Here is a 12368-nt window from a genome sequence, read left to right on the forward strand (position 1 = left end):
GTCCTCTTGTGGTTCAGTAACTGGTGGCAAGATGGGAAAGAAAGGATAGGAATAATGGTTAGTTTTCACAGTGGAGAGAGGTAAATAGTGGGGTCCCCCAAGGATCTGTACTGGGACCTGTGCTGTTCAACATATTCATAAATGATCTGGAAAAGGGAGTAAACAGAGAGGTGGCAACGTTTGCAGATGATACAAAATTGCTCAAGATAGTTAAGTTCAAGGCTGACTGAGAAGAGTTACGAAGGTGGGTGACTAGGTGACAAAATGGCAGATGAAATTCAGTGTTGATAAGTGCAAAGTAATGTACACTGGAAACCATAGTCCCAACTGTTCATAGAAAATGATGTATCTATATTAGCTGTTACCCCTCAAGAAAGAGATATTGGAGTCATAATGGATAGCTCTCTGAAAACATCTGCTCGATGTGCAGTGGCAGTCAAGAAAGCTAACAGAATATCAGGAACCGCTAGGAAAGGGGGATAGATAAGAAGACAGAAAATGTCATAATGCGACTATATGAATCCATGGTATGTCCACACCTTGAATACTGCATGCAGTTCTGGTTGTCCCATCCCAAAAAAGATGTATTAAAATTGGAAAAAGTACAGACAAGTGCAACAGAAATTATTAGGGGTATGGTACAGCTTCCATCTGAGGAGAGATTAAAAAAGACTGGGACCATTCATCTTAGAAAAGAGACGACTGAGGTGGGGTTATTAAAGATGTCTATAAAACCATGAGTGGTGTGGAGAAAATGAATAAAGTAAGTGTATATACCTGTTAACATAACTCAAGAACCCTGGCAGTAGGTTTAAAACAAAACCAAGGAAGTATTTCTTCACACAACACACAGTCAACCTGTGTAGTTCATTGCCATGGGATGTTGTGAAATCAAAAAGTATAACTGGGTTCAAAAAAATTAGATAAGTTCCTGGAGGATAGGTTCATCAATGGCTATTAGCCAGAATGGTCAGGGACTCAATGCCATGTTCTGAGTGTCCTTAAATGTCTGACTACCAGAAACTGTGGCTGGCTAACAGCAGATAATTCAGTAAATGGCCCTGTTCTGTTAATTCCCTCTGAACTATCCAGCATTGTTCAGTGTCAGAAGATAGGATACTGGGCTAGATGGATCATGACTCTGACTCAGTTTGGCCGTTGTTATGTTCTAAGGTAGCTAAGCTGAGTGGATTGAAGAAAATCTCTCTTCTCCAGTCTCTTATTGGCATGCTGTACAACAGGTAAAATGCATTTTTTTATTCAGACTATTGTGAGTATGCAATACAAGCTGAGTATACAGCAGCTGTCCAGACAAGAATTATTACTCTATAATTCTTGATCACTTCTACATTTCTTTTTTTAAACACTCTATTGATTTTTCTTTTTAACACAGAAACGAACAGTTGAGGGTTAGAAAAATATATAATCAGAGAGAAACTACACTGAGATTAGATTAAAAACAACAGGAGCACACATTTCGGTAAGCAGCCGAATGTATTGATGTCCTTAGTACAAAGGTGGAAAGGAAAATGTACAGATATATAAGGTACTCTGAGTGCCAAAAAAAAAAATCATACTGCCAGTTATGTTTAAATCAAGCAAGTCAGAGTGGAAGCTTTTGGGAGAGACCTTGGAAAAACTTAAAAGTGTAGTAGAAACCCCAAGGGCAAATGAATATAGGGATAGTTGAAAAAAAAAAGGTATTACCAGCTGATGGATGAAAAGAGAGGGGAGAGAGAAAAGATACAGCAGGAAAGAGAGAATCCGTTTATACTGTTTCTATACATATATGTTTATAGTTACGGTTGGCACACTTTCCCTTTCTGAAAGGGTAGGTGAGTATTGCTTTTGTTGTGTTCAGTGTGGATGTTTCTACTGATTTTTTTTTCAAAGTTGGTTGGAGGCAGCTGGATGAGGATCAAGAACCTGGAAGAGTTAGGTGACAGGTATTTTCTACCAATCAAAATAAATTAGAGAAAATACATACAACATGCAGTCTAATGCTGCATTCTCTGCTTGTTTATCAACTACCCTTGGTATCTGAAATATATATAAAGAAGTACTATCTATGTAATCCTCTCTTTCTGTCTCTCTCAGGTGTTTCTAAGGCACCAGTCTCAGTGGCATCTAAACATGGCATCCTACAAAGTTATTTTTAGTTGTGTCAAAATCATAAATGATAGAAGTTTCTGCATTCTGTTCAGGAAATGTCTGCATCTGAGGCCTGCATTAATAGTTTTCAAGGCATATCAAGCATATTTCATTCTGAATATCACCAAGAGGGATACATAAAATGAGCTGTAGTCGTGGAATCTTGCCACTTTGTAACATCACCACTTTCAGCAGTATTTATGATTCTCGTAGTTCTTGAATTATTTCAGAGACAAATAAGTTTCCTCTTTTAGGAATTTCTTACCCATATTCAACAGAAGGAAACGTTATTGTAGGCTCTGCTATAGTACAGCCCATCCTGACGACTCTTGCTGCTTTCCCTTTTTTGAGCCCTTTTGTTCTGTCTTGGTCGCGTTAGAATTAATCCTTTCATTTTTCATTACAAACACTGTATATCAAGTCTCTGTTTTTCTAGGAAGTGTCTTCATTTGTGAATAATCATTGATAGGCTCTTCTTACACATTTGCAGGAAAAACAAGCATGGCTAATGTTTCCACCCAGAGGGGCATGCCTGGTTGATTTAGTTTTGAGACAGATGATGTCTGAATGCATATTTTTAATACTGGAGAAATTAACTTCCCACGCTCAAAAATGTAGCTATTTCTTCTTTATGGCACACATCTCATAACTGTATTGCTATAGCTATAAGGAACAATAGTTGTTTAACATTGACAGTAGCAAACACTGAAGACTTCAGTTCAATAGCCATCTTAATTTGCATTGCTGTATATGACCCACCTAAAGTAAACATGTTAAGGGAACGAGTTAAGGGGACATGAAAAATGGGGTGAACAGATCCTGTTTTCTGCTTCATCACTCAGTTCTCTCTCTTCCCTACTCACTCTTCTGGGGTGTAGTTCCTTCCCTATTTTTTTTCTTTCTCTCTTCCCTTGTAAAGCTACCTGAATAGAGGAATGTTTTCACTTCCTATGTAGAATAGAATTTTACTTCCAGGTTTAAAGGAGGGAAATCTGGAAAACCCATGGGAACAATAGCCATTTGTGGGGAAATAAAACATGACCCCATCACCCAAAAAGTCTTATGTTGTTGTTTTTATTACTTATCATTCTGTTATTCCAAGGCAGAAGAGGAATTAAGTCTCTTGACCCCATGAGGAATTTAAGCCTGCTCTTGAAAGTCAACTCATCTCATTCAGAGGTGTGCTACATGCAGCCCATTAGCCCCTCAAGCATAGGCTTTTTCTTAGTGATAGAGCTGAGATGGAGATTGAAATGTACCCTCTCACTCCAAGAGGCAGCCTGTCCAAGTTGGGATTTTTGTATGTTGACTGGGTGATATGGGGAAGTTTGCACTCACTGCCTGGGTTAGGATAAACAAAACTCCAGTCTCCAAGGGCTAGTCTACACTTACGAGCCGGGTCGACGCGGTGAGTTCAACTTCTCGGAGTTCGAACTATCGCGTCTAATCTGGATGCGATAGTTCGAACTCCGGTACTCCACCACTGCAAAAGGCGGTGGCGGAGTCGACCTTGGAGCCGCGGACTTCGATTCCGCGGCGTCTGGACGGGTGAGTAGTTCGAACTAGGGTACTTCGAATTCAGCTACGCTATTCACGTAGCTGAATTTGCGTACCCTAGTTCGACCCCGCTTCTTAGTGTGGACCAGCCCCAAGTCTGGCAATACACATCTTTCACAAGCACTAAAATTCATAAGAAAAGTTCTTTATAAATAAATACAATGTGTTAATGTAATTCTAACGGTCTGAATAATGAGTTGAGTAGAACCAGTATCCCTGTTAACTAATGAGTTCATTAACTGATGAAACATTTTAACTAGAGATGGATCTAAACCAGCACCCTAGATCCAGACTTAAAAGTTTTTGGAGGAGGGGAAGATTTCACATTTTGAATGTGGCCATTTGATTTTTCCAATGTTTTCCAAGGTGAACTTGTGAGTTAGGGACACCTGTTTGTGTGTGTGAGTGTGTATATGTACACGCATGCATGTATATATGTCTACCTGGTTTATATAGGTAAGTGTGTGTGTATGTTTGCACTCATGCTTGTGCACTGGGATGGACTCCTGGAAAGCAGTGCTTCAGAAATCCAACCTTTTTTCCATTTGTAGCCACATTTTAGGCTGGACTCTGGGAGGCTGGACTCTGGGAGGGGAGGGGGGACATTTCTGAGTCATCTGGTGGTCTATATCCAATCCAAACCATTTCCCTCTGCACAGGTGCTGTTGGCTGGTTGAATCAGTTTTCACCCAACAGCATATTGTTTTATCCCATTATCATATTTTCTCTCATGTTACAACATTTAAACTGACCATAATGATTTACAACATGTAAGGCCCTGTGTGTGTACCAACATACATACACATTATGTACAGTATGCATTGTGTGTACATAAAATTCATATAAACAGAGAGACAAGATGGGTGAGGTAATATCTTTTATTAGACCAACTTCTGTTGGTGGAAGAGAAAAGCTTTCGAACTACACAAAGCTCTTTTTCAGGTCTGGGAAAGATACTCAGAGTGTCATAGCTAAATACAAGGTGGAACAGATTGTTTAGCATAAGTAAAACACACATTCTTCTTCGAGTGATTGCTCATATCTGTTCCTGTTAGGTGTGTGCGCGTGCCGTGTGCACGGATGTCGGAAACTTTTTCCCTAGCACCTACCCGTCGGGCCAGCTGGGGAGCCCCCTGGAGTGGCGCCGATATGGTGTTTTATATATGACCCTGCCGGCCCGACCCCCCTTCAGTTCCTTCTTACCGCCCTTGACAGTTGTTGGAATAGTGGTCTCTTGTCTCAAGTGCTCCACTTATCCCTAGCTGCTCTTATCTTGATTGTCGATTAATTGTTATTAGTTAGTGTTAAGTGTTTCCTATAGTATTAAGCGTAGTTTAGTAGTTGAGGGCAGTCCCAGGGCTTAAAGCCTTGCAACAAGCCCATGCCTATGGGTGACCCCCACGATTCCTGTCTCAGGTGTCTGTGGGAGGGCCATCAGGTGGACAAGAGTAGAATCTGTAAGGCGTTCAAGCCCCGGACACGAAAAGAGAGGGAGATTCGACTTGAGCAACTCCTCATGGAGTCTGCTTTGCGGCCCTCTCAAGATGTGGGCCCAAGCGCTTCGGTGTGGAGTGCCCCTCCTGCAGTACTGTCTTCAGCACCACGGAAGATCCCACGCTCATCTCGGGACCAGTGATCTCCTAGGCCCCAGAAATGCCCGCCTCGGCACCGCTCCCATTCCCCGGTTGCTGGGAAGAAGCAAGCCTTGGAAGGACCCCCTGTTAGGGCCGAAGCAGTTGTCCCGGTCCCAACCAAGCAAAACTCTAACCAGGCCTCTAAACTGGACAAGGCCTCCAGGCCCAGACCTACTCATCCCAGCCCTGCACAAGGGACAGTGCAAGTGGAAGAGATCACATTACCTTCCACACCAGATACTTTGGAGGCCTCCAGAGGGCTCATCTAAATGACGGCTCTGGTGCCTCCGGTCCCAGCACCGGCCCCAACCCGAGTCCTGGTACCATCGAAGGGTAAACCGGCGATGTTCAGAATGGCAGCCCTCAGACCAGCATCTCCACACCGCTCAGAGTCCCAGCACCGCCACAGGTACCGGTCTGACTCATGGCACCGGTTAGACTCATGGCATTGGTCTCACAGTCCCGATCCTCGGAGCTGTTCCCGCTCGAGGTCGCTGTCGACTGCTGGGTCATGGTCCCGCTCCAGATCCAGGTCACAATCAGCGACCACACAGCACCATTTGGACTGATGCAGTGTGGAACTCCGATCCCCGCATCGACTGTCGCACCGGCCCGCGTCTCGCCACCCATCTACTTCTCGGCACCACTCTCCATCGTGGCACCGCTCTCCATCACAGCACCGGTTGCTGGAGTGGCACCGCTCTCCATTGCAGCACCAGTTGCCGTCGCGGCACCGCTCACCAGCACGGCACCGCCCTTCATCGCGGCACCACTCTACTGCTTGGCACCGCTCTTTATCGTGGCACTGGTCGCGATCAGCCTCCCAGCACTGATCCCTGCATGACCCACGTCTACCAAGGGGCTTGGTGCCACCTTTGCTTCACTCACGCACCACTCCTCCTTGGCTGTCACGATCTCATATTGAGATGTGTTGCTCATATCTATTCCATTGCCACCCTCCTTTCCCTCTGTCGGAGTAGCCAGCAAGAAGGAACTGAATGGGGGTCGGGCCGGCAGGGTCTTATATAGAACCCCATATCGGCACCACTCCAGGGGGGCTCCCCAGCCGGCCCGACAGGTAGCTGCTATGGAAGAAGTTTCCAACATCCACGCACGCGGCGCGCGCACACACCTAACTGGATTAGATGTGAGCAACACATCTCGAAGAACAACAGTTACAGAAAGATGAGTAACCGTTTTTTCTAAGGGACCATTCAAGGTAAAGTGTCCTGTTAACATCCCTGCAGTCATAAGACAAAAAAGTGGAGTTAGTGGGCTACAGGTTGTTGTGGAAAGCCATAAATCCAGTATCTTTATTAAGACCATGATTTTTAGTGTCTAGGAAAGTTATGAATTTAATCTCCTAGGCTTGTCTTTTGAAGGTGTTGTACAGGTTTCCTTTGAGGACAAATACTGAGAGGTCAGATGTGGCGTGATAGTTTTGGTGAAAAGAGTTCACCTGTGGGTGATGTGATGTTTTTGTCTTTTATCATTTTTCTATACGAGTTCCTTCGAAAGCATAGTGGTTGTCTGCTTTCACCCACATAGTTGTTATTGGACATTTAGTGCAATGGATGAGGTACTCCACATGTTGTGATAGGCAGTGCAGGACCCAAGGATTTTGAAAGGTGTGTTGTGGGGGATATTGATCACCATAGCAGTGGAGATATGTCTGCAGGTTCTGCATCTGTTGTTCTGTTAGAGTCTGGTGCCACTTTGAGTTGACGGGTCATGGTCTTGTTCCATGATGTGATCTACTTCTCTGGTGTGGGGTATCCTTGTTTAGCTGTGATGCTCTGAGTTCCTTTCCAAGATCTGAAGAACTCTGGGTAAGCTCGGAAACTTCTCTCTCATCAAACAGAAGTTTGGTCCAATGATTGATATTACCTCAGCCACCTTGTCTCTCGAATATGCTGGGACCAAACCGGCTACAACAACACTGCAAACATATAGACAGCTGTACCTGTTATTATGGCACTGTGCCATGTTCATTAATCTCGATCGCCAACCTGTTGCTGAGGTGGAATGTAGTTATGAAAATACTGGTAGCACCCATTTTTTTCTCTCCTCAGAAAAGTGTTCAAGGAAATTGGCTCCTGTACGGGGAGGGTGAGGCAGTAACCTGCAACACTCCTCCGAATCCTTGGATTTATTACTGCTGCCCTGGAAACTGGGTTCAACTGGGCTTTGGGGTGGAGGGAATGCAACAAGAAATAATTTAGATATAAAAATATACACAAATGTAAATAATTCAAAGTGCTGGGGAATCAATTACAAAAGTGGGATTCTACTATTAATGGCTAGTGCTGAGAACGTGGCACTCTTTTTTTTTTAATTTATTTATTTATTTATTTATTTTTAAGTGACTAGACTCTCACATTATGGGGCTGTCCACAGTAGGAGTTGGAGAGGCAGGCCCTGAGTACTCATGGCACAGTGTGATAGCAGCAGAAAGAGCCACTCCATAATATTACTGTGGTAATAATTTCTTCCTAATAAACTCTATGCAGAAGGGGCCCAGTTTTTCTAAACTGCACGTGCACAAATGTTTGTGAAAAATGTGTACCTCGTTTGTGTGCTCTGTTGCAGTAATTAAGCATACGTATTAAGCATGCAGTTATGCATTTATGTTTTAGATAATCAGTGTTTGTTCAAATGTGCATGTATTATGTATATTTTACTCAAACCCACACATGAACACATTTTAATATTTCATCATATTTTACAAATATCTAATCCAATTTATCTTTTGTAGACCTCATTAGCTCCCCTAAAAATGGCATTGGGAGACATTGTAGAGAGATCTGTAAATCTGCACAAGCTTAGCACTGGTGTTTTTTTGTTTTAACTTGGAATTCCTAAATTGTCGAGTGTATTTTATTCTCTACAAATTATTTCTTGGATTCTTACCTGTCACACTGACAGAGTACACACCACTGTCAATCTGAGTACAAACCCCATTTTCCCTGTTTGAATAAATGGCTTTTGTGTAATTGCATCTTCACATTGTCTCATGGTTTCTGCAGCTAAGCCTCATTAGTATGACATTATGACACAGAAAACACACAACAAACAGTGTAAGGAAATTATTTTTCATATTACTGTAGGATTTACAAGATTTCTAATGGGAGACCTGTACAAAATATATTCACACCTTCCTTTCCCCGAGGTACTACTGGTCTTGGGCCTATTGTACTTTGTGTTTCCCTCAGTCAGGGGCGGCTCTAGGCACCAGCGCGCCAAGCAGGCGCTTGGGGCGGCCGTTTCCCGGGGGGGCGGCATTTGGCTCCGGTTGAGCTCCCGCCGGCATGCCAGCGGCAGGTCCACCGGAGCCCGGGACGAGCGGACCTGCCGCAGGCATGACTGCGGCGGGTCCCGTCTTCCCGCGGCTCCGGTTGAGCTCCCGCAGGCATGACTGCGGCAGGTCCGCTCGTCCCGGGCTCCGGTGGACCTGCCGCAGGCATGCCGGCAGGAGCTCAACCGGAGCCGCGGGAAGAGGGGACCCGCCGCGGGACCGGGGAAGGGCGGCGCAGCGCTCCGCGCTGCTTGGGGCAGCCCAATTTCTAGAGCCGCCCCTGCCCTCAGTACAATAATTTTTTTTAAAGTTGATCTTTTTCTGAAAGCAAACAGATCTCCTTTTAAAAGTATTTTGTTTCCCTGCACAGAAGTTTGTACAGCTATGGGTAAAGTGTCAATAATAGAGGGTTTAGGTCATAATCAAGTTCAGTTTTTCATGTACTCAGCACTGAAACCCTGATTTAGGCTATCATTTGAAATTTTTGCTTTGAGATTAAAGTCCTCTGAAGGCAGGATATTAGTACATCAAGTTTTCATTAAAAAAAACTGTGCAACCTTGGTATATGGAAAAAAGGATTAGGTAGGAGAAATGTTAAGCATATGTAACGGGCCATATTTTTAATCACCTCTGCTGCATGCTACAGTACAGTTTTCTCTAATCTCTTTTTGGTTATTAAACAGAAAAAGACCTATCAGTGCATCAAGTGCCAGATGACCTTTGAGAATGAAAGAGAGATACAAATCCATGTTGCAAACCATATGATTGGTAAGAAACTCTTTAAACCAGGCCTCTCATGGGCTACTTGTTTTTGTTACTCTTTTTGAAATTCACTAGTCTAATCATTTGTTAATATTCACACTGTTTTTTTTTTAACTTTCAAGGCAAATGGTTTAGATGTAATGATTGTTCATTTCAAAGCTTTTTAAATGTGTGGTTGTAAAAGTGTTACTGCTGAGCTTTTTCTACCCTTTTGAATTCTCTTGTAGCATTTTCACTTATATTAAAATCAAACTTTTGACAATATCTTACATTTTATAGCATAAATTTTCCTCTATCCATGTAAAAAGTACTTGCCAGTTGTCAACCACTTAGGAGCAATTATGCTTCAATTTTGTATGTCATGACATTGAATAGATTTAATGGCTCACATTTTCCCAGTTAAATGTGATGAATTCCTGAGGCACATTGTCAAAACAAAATGCTTAAAAAGTTATTTCAGTGCTTTTCTTTTTTTTTTTTTCAAACAGTTCTGGACTTTAGAAGGTTTAACTTTTCAGATGTTCAATTTTTTTTAAAGCAATACCTTGCTGAGATCCCTAGTATAACAAGGTGCAGTTAAGTGTTATTGTAATCTGAAGGGTTGTATTTCTGTTGCAGCTGTATGGTCATTTTCTGACAATTGCAAAGAAGTATTTTTTCCTGTCTATACAGATGTTATAAATATATGTGATGGCCCAAGAGATCAGTTTATTTTGATGCATAGATGACAAAGGAGTTTCTTATACATGTCACTCTAGACATATGCTGTAAGAGATCCTTCAAGGACCCCACAGTGCACTTTGTGTGTCCCATATGTTCATGTGCAGCATTTATCTTAGATAAGCGTAATGGTTTTCCTAGAACAATTTTACATTTAGGAGACTATTCTCCCCTCAATGCAAGTATGTAACTCCCATTATCATTAATGTGAATTATGCCCAAATATTGAAGGGAGAATTAAAGACTGACACAAAGATTAAAAAAACCTCTTTATAAATGCAAGATATACACTGTCAGTCACAAGAATTTCCATAGTAGTGCTAGGCAAGAGTTTCAAGTCTGTCAAATAGAAGATGAAGATATCTAAGAATGTTAGCTTTTGTACCAGGTGTTAATGTAATCTCTGGTTTGCAGACTTGAAGGGTGAGATCCTTGCTAATTGGACCACAGTGATTTCAAAGCACACACACCCTCTTTTTGTTAAGAAACCTGAAAGAGAGGTCTCCTTAGGAAAGCTGATATGTGCTTTTAACTTAAGATGTAAAACGGAGGTTGATAATCAGTGATCTAAAACCGTGTAGTGCATGGGATTCTGCTATCAATGTACTGTTTGATTACAGACAGAATTGTTTTATGAAACAATTGTTATTGTTTTTGAAATAAGTAACTTCTTCATTTAACTTACAGACATATAATATATACACTTCATATATTAATTATTGTAACACCAAATTTCTGCTCTCTGTAGTAATAACTTGATGTATATATGGTAAAGCTTGAATTCCAATACCAGAAGTGTTGGAAACTGTGGCATTGGTAGAGGACATGTGGAGCTGCGAAAAGTGTGGTGCCTCTTTCTGGGAGGTCTGCAAATGTCAGTTTCTCAGAATTGTAAATAAATTACAGTGCAAACTTCAGAAGATGGTAGAAAACTACAGGTACATAGTCCCAGTATGGGTAATGGATTTCAGTTCTGTAGGACTAAGCTGTGGTAAATACTAGAGTGTGCCAAGGCACGAATTGAGTATCACATCTGATATCAAAGGGCCACATGCGTCCCTCCCTTGAAAAACCTACAGGCTGGGAGTGACTCGGAGGAGCACCACAAGGTTCAGCTCACAACTGTCTTTCGGTTGGGTTTAGAAGATCAGAGAAGGGTTGAATAATAGAAACTCTGATGGGAATCCAAGCTTCTCTCAGGCCTTGTAGAGCCTGAGCAACTCCACAACACTCCCTGGCCCCATCTCACCCAGGAAGCATAGCTGACTTAGAGACTATTCTGCCAGTGAGTTTACTGCTGGCACTTGCACATGACTGAAGGACATTGAAGGTATGGGGAGAGCAGTTATAGCTCATTCCACCACCAGTGACTTTGCATATGTTTTTAATGCTAATCCAGTATTTCAGAGACATGAATATGATGGACAGTGATTGCTCCTCTGGTCTGCTTATAGCCCTTCTACTCCAAAATTTACACAGCCTGTGCTGTGCCCATCCTATGGGCGAGGAGCCCTAACAATGCTTGTTTTACTCCCCTTCATATACTACAGCAGAGGAGGGCATGTGGCTCCTTATTAGTAAAGTAGCTTTACTTATAATAAATGTAATGGGTTAAAGAGTTTTTCATTTTACAAATCTAGCCCAGATTGGTGGTGATGGAAGGGTAGTTACCATTTAGTAGCCTCTGAGAAGTGAGTTGGAGGTCTTGCTTGAATCCCAGTGGACCAAAGTCCATATTACAAAAAACACCACCATGAATTGTTACTTATTTGGAGTCCTGATAGAGAAATTAGGGATTTAAATTGGCCAGGACTGTGCCCACCCTAGCCTCCAAGTCAGGATGGAGGCATACTGGTGCAGTAGTGTGCCAGGGAAGCTTGCTTTGTTGCGGCCCATGGTGCGTGTGCCAAGTGGCTAAAGGGGTTTAGTCACTAGATCTGACAGTCCAACATCTTTCAGCGGCACTAACTTTTTTTTCCTGTCATACTCACACGCACACAAAATAAATTATAAAAGTGGCTTTCTAAACTCATACTTATTCTTTTCAAATAATAGTCAACAAAATGATCTATGCCTTGTAATAGAAGACACCTCCGTAGCATGGTTAAATAATTACATTAGCATTTCTTACAATTTAGTTTTTAAACAGTGCCAAGTATTTCATCTGGTTAGCTGGGCTTCATCTCCCTCTTTTACTTCTTGGCTGTATACTCAGGAGTTAGAAGCCCTGATTGTAATGCACTAGAGTA

General features: G+C 42.4%; 1 protein-coding gene across 12 annotated transcripts in view; it reads left to right on the plus strand.

Moving 5' to 3' along the window:
* ZNF423 (zinc finger protein 423) overlaps positions 1 to 12368 on the plus strand; it is a 402730-nt gene that overhangs the window by 286383 nt on the left and 103979 nt on the right. For all 12 annotated transcript variants that reach the window (XM_039503481.1, XM_039503470.1, XM_039503477.1 and 9 more), the window contains one exon: positions 9321 to 9405. In XM_039503481.1, the coding sequence (XP_039359415.1) occupies positions 9321 to 9405 (85 nt within the window). The remainder of the gene's footprint in view (positions 1 to 9320; positions 9406 to 12368) is intronic.

The sequence above is a fragment of the Mauremys reevesii genome, linkage group 16, assembly GCF_016161935.1.
Source record: "Mauremys reevesii isolate NIE-2019 linkage group 16, ASM1616193v1, whole genome shotgun sequence".
Taxonomy (NCBI): domain Eukaryota; kingdom Metazoa; phylum Chordata; order Testudines; family Geoemydidae; genus Mauremys; species Mauremys reevesii.